Source organism: Hippichthys cyanospilos, chromosome 1, assembly GCF_059441005.1.
Source record: "Hippichthys cyanospilos isolate Australia breed blue-spotted pipefish chromosome 1, RoL_Hcya_1.0, whole genome shotgun sequence".
NCBI lineage: Eukaryota > Metazoa > Chordata > Actinopteri > Syngnathiformes > Syngnathidae > Hippichthys > Hippichthys cyanospilos.
Window position 1 is genome coordinate 29860608 of NC_142369.1, and position 17035 is coordinate 29877642.

Below are 17035 nucleotides of genomic sequence, written 5' to 3' on the forward strand. Positions count from 1 at the left end.
AAAAATATTAACATTTAAAAACCCTGGGAAAATGTATGGAATCTTGTCATTTTAGGAATAATGTGACTGATGACTGAACAATCTTATCATTTTCTTTGTTGCCATGTGATGTTTTACTGATTGAGCTGCATTTTTCTGAACAGGCTTAAGTTTTAAAGTGCATAGGGCTAAAACTAAAAGAAAAGTCTTTTCTTCAAATAATAAGAATCATCTTACAAATTCGTCCAGGGAATAGGCCAAAAAACCTAGAAGCACAACTGTATGTGAAAGTGAAACCTTAATATCCATAAAGTGATTACTGAACATGAATATTTGACGCATGAATGGCTCAACAGGGCCCCCTTGTGACGACGCACCAGGACAAGTCAAAACAGCCATCTCAAATGTTTGAAAATTGCAACATGGACATTTATTCAATCGACCACAGTTTTGAGTATTCATAGATACATGTAAAACAATAAAATACATTTTAAAAAGGGACAATGGCCTTTCTTCATTACGCAATGTTGTCTTTAATGGTAAAAAGACTGTGATGGATGGTTGTATCACGTTTTTAGACTGAGGGGGATTTGGTGCCTCTTTAATTTTGCTGGAGACCATACCATGTTGTTGTTTTTTTCCTTTGAACTAATTGTATGTTAAAGTGCACTTTGGCCACCATTGGGGAATGAGGGAGAGGGGACAAAGTTCAAGACAGGGGGGCGGCAGTGAAGAGGAAGAAGGTTCAAAAAAAGAAAATTGACCTTTGATTGCTAAACAACAGGTGGAGCGCTAAAACCGGGCAGCTCGGGATTATTCGAGGGGAAAATAGAAGAAAAAGAAAGCATCAGGATTTTTTTTTTCCTCGATTGAAGAGGGATTACAATAATGATGGCCCCCATCTTTGTCCTTCTGACCAAAGCTCTGAGTGTGTGACGAGGACATGTGAGCAGAGTTTGTTTGCAAAGCGGGAGCAGGTAAGGCATCAGAGTAATGGAGGGTGAGGAAAGGGCCGGGACTGCCATGGCGAGGTCGAGCCGCATGACGGCCCTTCAGGAACAGCTGGTCTGGGCCTTGCTGGAATCGGGCCTGTCCCGGGATGTCTTGATCCACGCAATGGGGGAACTGGAACGAGACAGGGCGAACGGAACAGACAGGGGAGAGAGGGGGGATGGGGAAAGCTCAGAGGAAGGAGAAATGGACTACCCACCACCGATTTTTCGAGATTTGGAGAAGCTTCCTCCTGAGGAGGCGGCCAAACTGAGGGATGAAGTAGAACGACTTCTGCAGTGAGTAGAGTTAATTCCTCCCAATGAATAGAATAGGAAAGTGTCCTGAAGGAGGGTGAGGACCACCTTGATGTCGCGTTTACTCCCCTTGCATTTTTACTCGAGTACAGAACCTGCAAACGCTGATTACGGGACACCTCCCAAGCCTGGTTACCCTCTCTTCCAAAATGCTCCTTGCTTCTCCCGCTCGTCTCTCTCACTCTGCCGTCTGAAGCCAATTTAAAGAGGGTTCCTCCTTTGCTAGTTACTAATTACCCACCGTCATCATTATTCTGTGGCCAATTCTTAATAAATAAGCTACACGCATATGTAGGTGAAGATTAATGGAGAAGGGCTGGTCCTGAGTCAATGTTTGCATTACAACACGTGAGGCATCCCCGCATAGAAATAATAGATTTCTAATATGTTATCTGCTTGATACATTTTTCATTTTTGCATTTTCCAACAATTTAAAAGCATATTTTTGACAGTAAAATATCCCCTCAAATACTGCATATGATAATGATTTAAGTCTGAACCAGATGCCATTATGGAACCGCGGATCATGGTGTCGGTGTTACTTGTGCATTTGTCATCGATTACTGACTTTTAAAAGCTATAAATAAGGTTTTCCAGCTCAATATGCTTTCTGCATATTCCGTACTGGTCTGAAGCCGTTGGACTTTGCTCCTGTGTGCTCGCTCTTATCTCTCTTTGTCAATAATGCTTCTGGACAAATCTCCAAGTGATCATGTCTGACAGCTGTCACAAGCTTTGGATTCGACCGCTCTCTTTAAGTCTATAGACCCTATGTATTTTTACGAAATCAAACAACGTTAACGATATTTTGGGCTTTGAGTAAAAGACATACTTAAGAAAATATGAGGTAGATAAAATGCAATCTCAGCTACACTCCTAAGTTAGAATCTAAAGAAATCCAAAACAAGAGTTTCAAAAGCGGTCATAAATGAATGACGGAGCCAAATGGGTCTGTTGTGGTTATCTGCTTCCAACAGGGAGGACCCATGGCATGTTGCAAAAATGGTGAAAAGTTACATGCAGCAGCACAATCTTCCTCAGAGAGAAGTGGTAGAGTCCACAGGCCTCAATCAATCTCACCTCTCCCAGCATCTTAACAAAGGCACACCTATGAAGAACATGAAGAGAGCTGCACTGTACAGCTGGTATGTCAAGAAGCAGTGTGAAATCAGCCAGCGTGAGTACACAAGGAGCTGGAGAGCTACATGAGCCATAATGTCGTTTGTCTCAGAGCAAAATATAAAAGTATATTTTTACCTGATAGAATTCACCAATGCCAAGCACGGACTCACGACTATGGAGGACCTAGGTGAGGACTCCAAGAGGGGTCGGAGAAACAGATTCAAATGGGGTCCTGCTTCCCTGCAGATCCTTTTCCACGCCTATGACCGACAGAAAAACCCCAGCAAGGAGGAGAGAGAAGGCTTAGTGGAAGAGTGTAACAGGTGGGACAAGTGTGTATATTTCGAGGTAACTCTCCCTGGAGAAGCTGTGACATACACTGAACCAGTGGTACTCGAACGAGGTCCAAGTATCCTTAAGAGTACATGAATTTTAACAGGGTTCCTGCACATATCAGCAAATCTAATTGAATACTTTTTTGTGCCAAGATGGGAACAGTATGTTTTTCTTTTCAAATTAAGAGCAAATTGATTGAATCGCTAAATAGTGTTCCAAATCAAATGTATGTCAGACACGAATGACACAGTACTCTGTTTTGTGTCTTTTTCTTAATTTGGTTTGTTTATTTGTTCATTCAAAAATGCTTTGCTTTGGTTAGGTAGTACTTAGCTGAAAACATTAGTACTTAACAGTAGTACTTTGCTGAAAACATTTTATAATTGAAAAAAGGAGAGTGAGAGCTACTACTCTATACTGTATCACCAAAAATATTTTGTTCACTTGTCTTGACTTGCACATGAAATGAATTGGCAGACCATTCTCAATATTTTAAATTATTATCGTCAGTTCGGTTCATATGCCAGCTCAGACATGTCATTGTATACTTTTGGCAACATCGTGTACGCTATACACATTAGATGATTAATGAACAAACTGTAACTTTTTTTTAAAGTCCGTTTCTTCCTCCCCAGGGCAGAATGTTTGCAGAGAGGGGTGTCTCCTTCACAGCTTGCTGGCCTGGGCTCCAACCTGGTCACTGAGGTCAGGGTGTACAACTGGTTTGCCAACCGTCGAAAAGAGGAGGCCTTCCGGCACAAACTGGCTCTTGACGGGCCTTTCACCAGTCATCCGGTTTCTTCTTCTAACCCCAACCTTTCTTCAAGTCCAGAGCTCAGTAATACACTCAGCCTTCAAATACGAAATCCGTTTTACTATTTTAGTATATTTCTCTCTGTCCATCTTGCAGTACTGTATTCAAGTGGTATTTGGTTAGTGATTTTCTGTTACATCCCAGGTGTCAAATACAGCCATCAAATCCCATGTGACACCATGAGCTCAGCCAGAGGTAGCGGAGGGGAAGGTGTGGGACGTATTGTGGCTAGTCCTGTCCAGCTGGAGCCAAGCCACACACTTCTTGAGAGCCACCATCCCAAATTGGTGAGGGAGTGAGTGTTCTATGCCCCCACCCCGTATATTGTTGACTAATTGCGGGCCTTCGTGATCATGTTGCCTTTTGGCTTTAGGTTTCCTGTGGAGGCCCACTGCCGCCGGTAAGCACTCTGACCTCACTGCACAGTTTGTCCTCGACCCCTGCATCATCACAGGGCCTCATCATGGCCTCCCTGCCCAGCGTCATGAGCCTGGGAGAGTCGTCACTTCTCATTGGTAACCCCTACGTTTGCAATTTTGAATTAGGTCTTTTTTTTATTATTCTTATCTTTTCATTCTCAGGTCTAGCTTCAACCCAACCTCAAACAGTGCCAGTCATAAACAACATGGGAGGCGGTTTCACAACTCTGCAGCCAATCTCATTCCAGCAGCAGCTTCACACCCAGCAACCAATGCCACAGCAGCTCCAGAGTCACATGAGTGCCAGTCCATTTATGGCTACCATGACGCAGCTGCCAAGCCACAGTAAGGGTGCAGCAGTAAGCACGATTCAGGATACTTTGTGGAAAGTGGCACTTTATTCTGCTCTTTATTGTAGTGTATAACAAGACTGATTCGCCTCAATATCCTTCGTCCAGTCTGTTGTCTCAAGCCATGGTCATCACTGACAGCAGCAGTCTGGGGACACTAACCAGCCTCACGTCTGTCAGACAGGTGACTTCCTCAGAGTACACAAGTCTGCAGAACATGAATACTGGAGGCTCTCGATTTTTTCTTTTTGGATAGATTCTGACGGCAGATCCCGAGGAGCAAACCGATCCTTCCATGCAGGAAACTTCTCTGCACCTGCAGGCTCACACCCCTGTACCAGGTATGCAGCAGTGACTGCGGAATGCATATTGGCATGAGACCTCCGGCCTACCAGCTACTGCGTTATGCGCAGCAACTCCAGAGCGCGTAACATCATCTGTTTTATTCCTGGCTCATCTGCTGGAAAATTGTGTCACTTATATAAATCCATATAAAACTTTAAAAAAAAATCAAGACATGCCATGTTTTGCAAAGGAGTCAAAAACACAATTTAGCAATAAGCCTCTTCATGCTCTACTTAAGTTGCTCTTAATTTGAAAAGAAACATGCATCGTTCCTGTAACAGCATAAAAAGAATTATCTTAGACATACTGATATTCTATGGGCAGCACAGTGGCAGACTGGTTAGCACGTCCACCTCACATGCGGAGGTTGTGGATTTGCTTCTGACTCTGCCTTTGCTGTGCAGAGTTTGTATGTGTTATGTCTGCATGGCTTTTCTTAGGGTTCTACAATTTGCTCCCACAGTCCAAAAACATGCAGGGTAGGTCCAAAAACATGGACGCTCAAAATTGTCCTAAGGGGGGTGTTAGAGTGCAAAAGGTTGTTCGTATTTGAGTGCCCATCAATTGGCTGGCAACCAGCTCAGGGTTGACTTAGCACAACGGCAAAAGAAAGTTGGGAGAGGCGGCACCATGACCACGACCCTTATAGGAGGATACACTGTTAAGATAATGAATGGCTTCTGATACCTGAAGAAGAAACCGTGTGGAAAATTTCACATAACCACAGGGGTACTCATAACCTTATTTGAGAATGGCTATTCTATAACGTTTCAAATGCATCGGTGGTTCTGTCTTTTTAGTATTTTTATTATTGTGTTTCTTATTTGCGTGTGTAAAACTCCAACCCAGAAAAATTCCATGTCTGATCAACAGCTCCAAGCCAGAGCCCAGAAATGTATCCTGCCTCCCAGACAACAGACAGCCACCAGTCTCACCTCCTGTCACCGTCGCCAACAGACATTAGCTCTTACATTCCGACACAAATGGTCTCTCCAGCACAGTAACGCTGTGCTCCAGCAATGCCTCCCCAACACCAGCAAGACCAAAGGAAAGGAATGTTGGTTCTGAGTAAAGGACCATGAGAAGTTTGGAGGGTTTAAAAACTCACATACAATATATCTGAAAGATGAACAAGGATCAGTGATGGAGATCATTTGGTTTTTACACAGAAAAAGAACGTCACCAAATTTGACAACAAAATGTATTTTATTTAAATACTTGTTTTATGTAATCTTGGCAATCGTATGTTCACTGAAAATGCCAACTCAATATTTTATGCCTTTTATAAACACATTGAACATCCTTTGTGACTTACTGTAGCAATAGTATTAAATGGCAAGATTTTACATTCTGTTGACTATGATTGTAGACACGGGGCAAGTTTCTTAAATGTCCTTTCAACTCATCTTTTTATGTTTAAACACTGCAGAAAGAAACATTTCCTTCACGGTTCTATTAATCGCATTCCGCTACTTTCTTTTTCCGTTTGACTTTGTGGTGTTCCTGTTTCGAACTTGTGTGCTGGACGTTGTCTTGAGCACAAGGAGACCCTTGGCAGTCCACATGCTTGCTTCCTGTATCTTCTGCTTGTTTCCTTTTCTTTTTCTTCTTAGCAACATTGTGCTCTTCTGTCTCAGATGATTTTTTCTTTTTCTTTTCCGAGTGGGGAGTTGCTGTTGCCGCTGGGGAGGAAATGAGTGACGATGAGGGTAGGAGATCTTTCAATGGCACAGCTGCCTCCTTCAGTCTTGTTTCCATCTCGCTGTCACTGTCACTGTACCAAAAAAAAAAGTACATTGTTGGATTAAGTTGCAGAAATCTTATTCAGCTAATACCCTTCTCTATCGCACATGTTATCCACTCAACAGATCAAAAAGTCAAGTAGTGAAAAAAGGGCCTCTGCCAGTTACAACAGTCTTGAAACCATCTTAACTAGAATCCGTTGTTTCATACGCTTCGTCCCACAATGCTGATCGACCTCAGATTTTTTTTTTTCCAAAACCATTTTTCCCTTTTGAAAAAAAAAATCCCATTTGAAAACCCAACCTGACTGTTTGATTGTGGAGGTGAGTTTTTCAGAAAAATGTTAGCCATATCTATAAATAATAGCCTCAAGGCTCTAGATTTCACTCTAAAAGTTATTCACCAACCCTTCAGTGGCAACAAAATGTCTTACTACAGAGATAAAAGTGCCCTTTCGATGACAATTAAGAAATACAAACCTTGAGCTGGGAATAGGCCTTCGTCGCACAACGGGAGGAGGATCATCTGCTGGCTGTCTTGGGACTGATGTAGAGAACAAAAGAAACCCTGCACGAAAAAGTAGAACATTTCAATATAAACAAAAAATAACACTAGAAAGCATGCAAGACGTGGAGAAGTTTACCTTCATCATCTTCACATTTTGCTGGTGGCGTCTTACAGACAGATATGTCTGTCTGGATTTCTGTCAAGCGACTAAGTCAAATGCATGCCGATTAGAATATTTAAAAGACGGTACTGGTTAAATTGATTTTTTTAAAAAAGTACATTACGGCTACCTGTCAAGAATTTGTCCCAACTTTTTGGCGACATGAGTTTGAAACCCCTGGGTGACTTGGAGCTCATTGCCATCATGTTCGTGGTCAGCAACTACAACACTTCCTCCGCACATAGCAATGGTTATTACATATACTACAGTGTTACGTACATCTTTTGCGATCCAATACCATCCTTAAATTATGTATCCTGTTAAATTTCCATAATCTATTACTATATGCCATAATAGATTACGATTGAGTACAGGTAGCCACAGTACTGATGATGAACTTACCGTTTAGACTGTTTTGTTTTGCCAATTCCTAGAAACAGAGATATAGGCAAATGCACAAATTGAGAAATTTGCGAGATGTTTCTGAAGTCAATTTCACGACTTGAGTAGCAATCTAGTTGGTAGAATAACTGGGTTGCTATCGCACCGGATTATGTTTAGCGCTGATAACACAGAACGAAAGAAATTAAATTACCATTTGTCCCACTTTTTCGTGTATCCCAAACTGCTTCTTGACATCGTTTCAGCTCTTCGTCGTCGCTACTGCTGCTGGAGACTTTAGCTGAACTGGCACGCTTCACTGTATTACCCGCCATGACAAAGTGCGCATCAAACGATTTCCTGTTTTTACTTTGCATTATGGGTAATGTCGTTGAACCCCCCCCCCCCCCCCCCCCCCCAAAAAAAAAAAAAAAAACTAACTTTTGTTCGCGTCTACTGGACAAACGTTTTCACGAGTGAACAATAAATAATTGAACTGAAACTAATGTGCTCTTCGACATATTAAGTACATGCAGACAATATTAAAAAATGGCAACAACATAATGGAATTCCTATTGAAAATTTTTCACTCAAAAGTAATGGATTAAAGTACTCAGCATCTGTTCTTGTTCGTCGCCCCCAGTGATTACGCTAGGCAACATAAACTACAGCACTGTATATAAAGTGGTTGGTGTATGACGATTGAAGTAGACAGTACAGTTTGTAAATTCAGTTTTTTGAATTCACAATGTTTTAAAGAAGTGAATTATTTGCAAAATCACTTTTATTATCAGTAACTTTAAGGAGACAGAGTGATACCATTTGAATCTGTAGTACTTTTTCAGCTGCTTTAAGATGGCTATAGACCAATATATGCAATAAAAAGCTACCAACTGATCGTGTGAAATATAACTGACAAATCCTTCCCATCTGCAATACCAGAGTGTTAACCCCAAGAGTTCACCGGGCATGATACGTACTGATTTTACATGGTAAAAAGAAAAAAAATCCTGTCAAAATCGAAAGGACCTAAACAATAGTTTTAACACAAATCAGTACAGCTGCAGAACTTAAGACCTTACAGTGAGTTTAGTTTAGCAATATTTGATTGATTTTCCTTTTTCCGGGGTTCCTGTATGAGGATGCAAATATATTCCCATCATCAGATCAAATGAATGACAGCTCTTTGTAAGTTTCATTACACAGGACAATTCAAATTTTCTTACCATAACAAACATCAGGATGAAAGGCACATGAGTTTTGTAAATAATTGCTTTAAATCAGGTATGTCCAAAGTCCAGCCTGGGGTCAAATGTGGCCCATATTCAAATTACCCATTCCTTAACTTCTATCATACAATGGTGTGGCCCATCAGTACTGATGACTGCTGCAGAAAATACAAATCTACAGAAAAAAATCGATTATAGTTCATGTGAAGTTGGCAAATGTGTGGCCACGCCGTTTGTATGTGAATACTATTCGCCATCTTTTCACTTCACCACGAAACAACTGTGTCTGCGTCAAGCCTGTATCTGTTTTTAAAGGACTCAATTCAAGAGGCGTTACCTGACAAAACATCCAAACTATTATACGCATACCGGAAACAAAATGAAAATGTGAGCAAAAACAACTTGAAGCTGAATGATTGGCCCAACACATTTTCTCACCCTCTTGGTAAGATGTTTGGACATCCCTGCTTTAAATAAAAAAAATAAAATAAAAATATAAAAATATAGTTTGCTAATCAAATGATTTCCATCAATTCCATTTATTCATTAACTTGAAGCAATAATAACGTGAATTGACGCACTATTGCATTCCAAGTAGACACACTCTTAAAAAAAGCACACATTTAGCAAATAGTAATGAATTAAATCCAATATGAGGTATTACACACTGAGGCATACCTTGATCAAGTGAAGACAAGGATTCCTGTTTGACATAAATGTTCTTTTTTCAGGATGAACATCGACTCCTGATGTCAAGAAAACTTTTTAACTTAAAGATGGTGATACTACCAGAATCTAAATTAACCGAGCATGTTATAGCAAGTACACCCACCTTAAATATTTCACACCACGGTCCAAGATATAAAAAGTATGCCAATATTTAAGAGTGAATGAAAAATACCTATCACTATCAATACTATACAACTTCTACTCAATGCTCCCTGTTCTTTAAGAGGAGCAATTGTCACTTGAGAAAACGCAGTTAGGGTCTTTTTAATGAAACACTATCACACTAAAGCAAATGGAGTTGTAACAGAACCTACAGATGAGTGTCTAAAAATTAATATTCAGGGAAAGCCCATTTATTTCAATAATTTGTTTCAAAAGTGAAACATTGACCTTATATATGCTACGCAAAGGTGAACTGTTGCACACTTGTTTCATGTTTGACAATGATCACAGAAAGACCCCCTTTTTTTTCCCATTTTAATTCCCAAATTTTGAATCGTCTCCCTCTGGCTCAATTGGCTTCAGAATCATGGTGAGGGCTGCCGACTTGTCGGCCGACATCCTCCAAAAGGAGAAAACGTCTTAAAGAAATTTGCGAAATAAAATGGATTACCACTGTGCACTATGTCAAAGTACATGCACGGTGTCAAGAGGAAGAGAAATGTGACCAGAAAAGGTGCATATGTGACATGGACGACTGAGGCTTGAGAGGATTGTCGTGCAACGGGATTCCGATTTCAGGGGGAACTTCATAAGAGGTTAACTGAGCCTGATACCGTTGCATTATGAACCACCTCATACAGACATCTGCATGACAAGGGCTGACTTGAACCCCATCAAAAAGACGACTGGAATTGTGTCAAAGATCGATCATGGCCTTGCCACACCGCCTTCATGCTGTGTGCTTAATGCAAAAAGAGGCACAACAGTAGTGAGGGCAGATTACTTTAAAACCCTTTTCAGAAAGCCAGCATTTAAAATCCTTTTTTGTATTTCATGTGGAATATTCAAATATATTCTTGCATTTGATTCTTATTTTTATCATTTTGTGTCTTTGTCATACTCAGAATTGAAACAAATGTTTGAATGTTTCATTGTGTGTAGTCAACAATGTAACAACTAACTTCTTGAAAGAAATTATTGTGGACTTCACTTTTTTTTTTTTTTTGCTGCCCACCTCTTAGCATTAGAGGTCCGCGATTGTCCCTTTCCAGCAGAGACACAAACTAAAGGCAAACAGTGCACACACTGTAACATTAAACTTAGGTGACAAACTTCAAACAGAATTTTCCTCATTCACAAATCTCTAAGATTCTTCAGATTCATGAAAGCGTCAAATGGCAGATGCGAGCTGTTGATTCTGCTGAGGAAAGAAGAATTCATCTGTCTCAGGAATAAAACTTTTAACCAGATTGGTACAAAACAAATCCCTTCTCCTCAGTATTGCGCAATTGTCCTCTCCTCCTTTAGTTCTTACTGACCACCATTATAGGCATAGTCAGCCTTGTTGTGCATGATGAGCTTGTTGTCCACAAAGTAGAAACTGTCTGATCTGGTTTCGTAAGGGTGCTCCACCATTTGGTGAACTGGAAAAAAGAAGGCATTGGGAGCGATTAAATATGGACACATCAATCAACATGATGCATGTATTATCTACACACTGTGTAAATAAAAAAACGGACTTACTGAGGTCATCTGGAAGTTGTGGAAACTCGTAAATGTGCTCACATGTGTTACGGCTGTTGGGAATGCAAAAGCCGAAGTCAAAGTCAAAGTTCTTGAGGAGTCGTCCCTGAAAGTAATGCCTCTCGATCATGCGAAAGTTGTTAATGGGACGATCGCCAACGGTGAACTCCACACTGACGTTTGGGAACAGAGTTAAAGTCGGAGTTTACACTTCAGTTGTGCACAGGTGTTTTGTTAGAATACTAAAGATAGTGCTATTAGTTATGTGAAACAGAAACTTATGGTCCATGCACTTACGTTGCACCTACTGTCTGAAGTTTCAAGAACGCTGGTGTAAACTGATATCGCACAAAGCGTCCAGCGCTGACGTCAACATCTCCAATCCCCTCTTCAGCCTCTACAGGACCTGACAGACAAAACCAGTTTAGCTGCTAGGAAATCAGATTATACAGCTAGGAGAGATAGTCAGTTTGCCATGATAATAATAACATCTGCACTAACTGAATCACGCAACTATGCAATTCACTTTTGTATCTGCTGACTATAAAAATACATTATGCAACTTTGTCATCAAAAGGCTTTATTTGCCAAACATAAAGACATTTTTGTAGTTATTTAATAACAATGAACCTGTTGAAATGTATGATTCAACTTTTTAAATTATTCCTCCTTTTTCATTTCAAAAATTGTTTGTCCTTGTTACTCAAGATGTCTTTACCAATGATGCCTCTACTGAGAGGCTGACTATGTGGTTGCAAAACACCAGAGGGATCTATGAAGTGAAGCTATTTTGCATTCATACAACAGCAGATGAAAATAAATTGGTTGTTCTTAGATACGCATTGTGAAAGTGCTGGACCAATTGCATGTCTTATCCAATGATATAACTGTTGTGGCTTAGAAGAGTTAAAGTGACACTGTAAGATTTGGACCGTTTTTCATTAAACGTGAATAAATTAAATGATTATGAATTTTAAAAACTTGTAAATAAATGTGTTCTTAACGTCCAACAGTGTGTTTCAAATATAATCGTAGGACTCGTTATCATTAAATGATATTATATGGGGGATGGCACTTCTCCGGCGGTCGCCATGTTTGTTCTAGCCACAGACAGCAGGAGGAGTAGTGTGTTTTGCTGCATTTACCATAATGCCCCTCAAGCTTCCACAGTCACATGCGAAAAAATTACACATACTCCCTTTAATTGTCATGGCCTAAAATGATAAATCATCAATGGCCTTATTTGAAAACAGGAAATTTCATATTAATATCATTATTATTCAAACTATATGACATTTGTACATACACATGCAGACACACGTGCATGCAACTAATGTGCTGATTGATAGATTAAATTCACACATTTACCACTGTGGGGAGGTTTGGCGATCTCAAAAAGTACTGTGCCAGTCTCAAGATCTCTGATCTTGAAACGGGTGAAGTCGATGTTGAAGATATTATCTTCAGGTTTGCACAGATAGTCTGCAATAGGAAATAAGATGAATTAATTTTTTGACGTAATGCACAGGTTCCGTTGGTTTCTCCTCAGTGGGTCGCTTGTGCTTTCTTGCTCCCGTGAGGCAGGATTAAGAAAAAGCAGTGTAAAGTATATGCTCTCAGCTCTATAACCACACACTCTGATTGAGGAGGGAAGTCACGCCATTGTTGTCTGGTGCAGGAAAAGGCCAAAACAATAAGAGGCGTTTATTATTGACTGAGGATCTGATGACAGACACCATGGTTGCAGCCACAGAGTGACTGAAGTAGTTTCACTCGGGAGTGATGTACACGGTTCCTGATGTTTGAGAATTTTATGTGTCTGTGCATTAAAATAATGGCACCAATATCAGTGCAAAATGTTGACTGGATTAATACTCGCACTTATTAAACCCCGATGCTTTGTAAACAGTTACTTTAGGTCGTTTTGGCAAAAGGGTATAACACTCAACGAATCATAAAAGGAGAATAGTATACGCGACCAGATTCAAAATTAAATATTTGAAAATGACTAAATCCGAGGTATACAGAAAATTATTGAATGCCATTTTCGCATCTTATCTCCAAAATACATTTCCCACGAACGTGAAGTTTTGCTTTGAGTTAAAGACTAAATACAAAAATTGACCGTCTTCCCATTGTGCACCTGAGAAAGCTGACCAGGAGACGTCCCTTAGCATACACATCGGTTAGCATACGCCATAAACAATAGTGTTGCTAAACGTCTAACGACAAATTTAAACGAGCAGGGTTGCCGTTTGCGTACCCTCCGTGACAGCACGCAGTCCCAGGACGTGATCCGGAGAAATCTCTCCTCCGAGCGCCCGAAGTTCATCCTCTGTGACCACGGGCCACTTGTCTGTTTGACTGCGCCTCGACTTGAGCTTCTTTAACATTCCCACAACAGCTTTTCGGTCCCTGCGGTTCGACTCCGTTCCAGTGTCTGCGTCAGTGTGTCCCTTCCCAACTGTTGGTGCCGCTTTGTTCCGAGAACCATGCATATTAGGCACCGTGGCAGCGGTATGAGAAACAAAATAGTTGTGCTTTATAATTCAGAGAGCCTCGGAAAAAGCGGCTGTAATTTCAAGATGGCGTAAAGCGTGTCTGGGTGACGGAAATCTCCGACTGCGGTTGGCTAAGTGCGACGTGTGTTGTCATAGTTACCAAGTAGGTATGAGTGATTTGCTGCCCTGTACATTCCAAAGTCCCCCCCCCCCCCCCCCCCCCCCCCAAAGAGGTGGGTTATTTAAGTATTTGCCCCGTTTGTTATTACACGAACGCCTTAGCAATTTATAAAAAGTAACGCTCTTTCGTCTTCATTATCATTATTGCCCACAATGCGGCGCTAACGGAATTAGGCAATGCTACATTTAGATGTTTTGTTGACGGAAGTTCGTTGTCGTAGAAGAAGAAGTGAGCAAGCATGGTTAGACTTAAATCGAGGTAAACTACAAGCAGGGCTTCATGATTTACGTGTTTGTGGGTTCGTTTCTGACAGGATATTTATCTGTTGACAGGTATTTACTCTGTGAGATAAACGTAACAGACAGGAACAGTCTCTTACTTCTGGATGACAGAACCATCGCCAAGGCGGTGAAAGGAGCAATGGCCCGAATACATGGCGACTATGGGGCGGCCATGTGTATATCCAGATTCACTGGTAAAGTAAATTAATGCAAATGAGCACAGTACAGAGTAATTTCTATTCAATCCAGCGATGGGATGACGAAGCCTTGTGAAACTGAAATGCCTCTAAGTCTTATAAAACAGCCACACCAGCGGCAGCTTGTAGTTAAAGTCATAACAGCTATTGTCCTCAAAATGATTCACTTAGTTTGGGCTTGTATTCCATAACTCCTATACAATCAGTCTTACAATACATTCGTGTGTATAACTTGTCTGGCCAATGCTACGGACAAGAAGACAGCTTGCCTGTAGCCAAAACAGTAGACAAAAATGAAAAAGGACAAGCTGTCAAGAAAATGGATATGTGAGCATTTGTGCGTGCAATAAATAACAAAGGGTCCATTAGAATCAGATTAAAGAACTTCTCATTAACTTAATTTTAAATAGTTTAAAATAGTAAAAACCTTTCTCGGCGGTAGAGTGTGGGTAAAACCATTCTAAAATGGGGGAGATTAGGCATATAGGTGAATGAAATTGAATAGCCGCCCGATTATAAAATATTTTTTCTGAAGTTACTGTATGTTTCACTCAGATTCACATAATTTAATATTTATTTTATAAGGATTTTGTACAGATGCTGCTATTAAAATATATTTTAAAATCTCACGTACCCCAAGGACGGCTTCACGTAATCCTACGGTACAGCGTAACCCTATTGGAGACTAAAGAAGCCGAGCTTTGGTTGAGCCTTTGGCATATCCTTGCAGGAATCAACAGTTTGACACAATGCAAAATATTTGAATCGCTTACGAAGTTTATGGTCTCTCGTTTTCATGCATGAAGACTCAAGCGTCATCACGTGCTCAAGATCTGAGCAAGGCTTTTTAAGCACTGTTTTGAGTAGTCCGTGTCAAAGCTGACTCGGGCTTTGGAGGCAAATGTTCATAAGTTGAATTTTTTGTAACAAGAGGCGTTTGTAAGTAGAGGTACCACAGTATTGTCATTGTCAATATGTGAACAACAAGATGACAAAGACTTTAAATACTCATTCAGTTAGAAGGAACAATAATGGACATAAATCATAGTTGTAAATGTTGACGCTTGGCTCCTTGGACAACACCAATTGTGCAAAAAGTACTGAAATATCAGAGTTGTTTCTTCTTCTTTAATTTTAGCAACCACATGAAATGAACAGCAGTTCAATGTGCCCGAATGACTGCCAGAGGCGGTGCTTAAAGCACAGAACAAGCCTTAGCACAAGTGCAGGACAAGAATTTATACCAACAAACACATCATATATGACACCCGGGATGTATATAAGGCAGTGTCGCCCGGTAGTCTGTCAATCAAAACCTACTCACGTGAACAATGTGGAGACAAGGATTCAAGATACAAGGAGACAAGATACTCTGACGGTCATCCGGGGCTTCTCGTCCTGCACTTGTGCGAAGGCTTATTCCATGCCTTAAGCACCGCCTGTGGCAGTCTGGAGGGGCAAAAGAAAAGAAAAGCATATCAGGCAGATAATGTGTTTTTTGTTTTTTTCAGTGAAATACCTGAATAATCAAACAGGAATGGTTTTCCTGCGTTTTCCTAAAATGAACTACAAACTGCTCTGGTCAGCATTGCCTTTTATCACCTGTATTGAAACCTATCGGCAGAGAATACCTTGTTTTCTGAACTGTCTACATGTAGGAGGTAAGAAAATAATGTGAAGGGAATCATATATTAGGTTGTTATCATTATGTGCTTAGTTCATTGTTCCCCATTTATGCAATCCTAGTTCATCTTGACCCTGTCCTTAGATAGAACTGTTGACGCACGAAAGTGTGAGCCGGGACCTTGGCCCAGCTGCCGGTGGCGCCCGGCTGGCTCTTTTGTTGTGTCTTGTAATCTGCTATGCTTCTACTCAATAAAAGCCAGGGGGGGACGGCTGGGCAGTGGAAAACTAGCGTTGGAAGACCCACGAGTTACATTTGCCCAAGCTTTTTTCCCTATGCCGGCATAGAAAAGTCAATCTTGGCTGGTCTGAGTTACTCTTTTTGCTGTTTAAGCAGCTAGGCTTGTCCTAGTCTTCTTTTCTGAGATTTCTCTGACAAATAATCACCTTATAGTTTAGATTTAGAATTTTAGTTAATTATATAATCAACAAATTCAAGTATTTGGTGTCAATATATGAAAATATGCAAAAACACACATTTTATCATACTTACATTTGCAGTCTACTTAACGTTTCAATGTATACAATGTATTTCCCAAGGAACAATTAGAACCTGTCAGAAGTTTCTGATACATTACAACACACGGCAGCTCCATCGAATGCTCCCAAATTGTAAAGATGAAGGTAAGTCTGGAGAAAATATATAAAATAGTAGATAATAATAGAATGTGTCCATTCTGTGATACTGACTTCTATGGGGAATGCAATAAATTGGTTTGGACACCATATTACCATGAAACTCATTATTTGGGGTTTAAGGATTTTCAAAAAGAAAACTTTTTTTTTGTCTATTACAGATGAAAAGAAGCAGATTCGCAAAGCTATATTAAGTTGCTCCATAATAAAAGGAGCTTTTGAAGATGAACCAGATGATGACGACGAAGACTAACTCAAGCCCTCTCCTTCGCCCGCTTGTTCTAAGCCATCATGTGCTATAGTTTTTTTTTTATCAAATTAAATAGAAAAATGGTGATGTGTTTGTTGGATGTTTCATGTAATTGTTAGATTCTTCTTTTTTTCTTTTTAATAAAACTGAACTACAACTGGCAAAGATAGAAAATCATGATTTGGTCCTTTATTTACAC

The 17035-nt window shown here is 40.4% G+C and overlaps 4 protein-coding genes across 5 annotated transcripts; 2 read left to right on the top strand and 2 right to left on the bottom strand.

Moving 5' to 3' along the window:
• Positions 1-736: 736 nt before the first annotated feature.
• hnf1a (HNF1 homeobox a) lies at positions 737-5975 on the top strand. Of its 2 annotated transcripts, XM_088404154.1 has the most exons (10): positions 738-1268; positions 2264-2463; positions 2551-2731; positions 3380-3582; positions 3703-3845; positions 3932-4073; positions 4140-4322; positions 4396-4511; positions 4584-4668; positions 5546-5975. In XM_088404154.1, the coding sequence occupies exons 1-10, from the start codon at positions 973-975 to the stop codon at positions 5674-5676; spliced, it is 1680 nt and encodes a 559-aa protein (XP_088260280.1). In that variant the 5' UTR covers positions 738-972; the 3' UTR covers positions 5677-5975. The 2 variants fall into 2 exon arrangements, with proteins under 2 accessions (XP_088260196.1, XP_088260280.1); XM_088404070.1 differs by having other exon boundaries at positions 737-1268; positions 3380-3845.
• Positions 5860-7818, bottom strand: c1h12orf43 (chromosome 1 C12orf43 homolog). Its single transcript, XM_088404467.1, has 6 exons — positions 7678-7818; positions 7485-7512; positions 7213-7311; positions 7059-7129; positions 6895-6982; positions 5860-6446 (listed from the first exon to the last, which is right to left on the bottom strand). The coding sequence occupies exons 1-6, from the start codon at positions 7796-7798 to the stop codon at positions 6128-6130; spliced, it is 726 nt and encodes a 241-aa protein (XP_088260593.1). The 5' UTR covers positions 7799-7818; the 3' UTR covers positions 5860-6127.
• Positions 7819-9212: 1394 nt separating this feature from the next.
• On the bottom strand, positions 9213-13768 carry unc119b (unc-119 lipid binding chaperone B). The gene is made up of 5 exons (XM_088431491.1): positions 13371-13768; positions 12476-12589; positions 11405-11513; positions 11108-11280; positions 9213-11007 (listed from the first exon to the last, which is right to left on the bottom strand). Exons 1-5 carry the CDS (start codon positions 13603-13605, stop codon positions 10895-10897), a joined length of 744 nt encoding a protein of 247 aa, XP_088287617.1. The 5' UTR covers positions 13606-13768; the 3' UTR covers positions 9213-10894.
• A 116-nt stretch (positions 13769-13884) lies between these two features.
• On the top strand, positions 13885-17001 carry pop5 (POP5 homolog, ribonuclease P/MRP subunit). Its single transcript, XM_088421519.1, has 5 exons — positions 13885-14047; positions 14122-14264; positions 15779-15928; positions 16491-16574; positions 16748-17001. Exons 1-5 carry the CDS (start codon positions 14028-14030, stop codon positions 16837-16839), a joined length of 489 nt encoding a protein of 162 aa, XP_088277645.1. The 5' UTR covers positions 13885-14027; the 3' UTR covers positions 16840-17001.
• Positions 17002-17035: the final 34 nt, after the last annotated feature.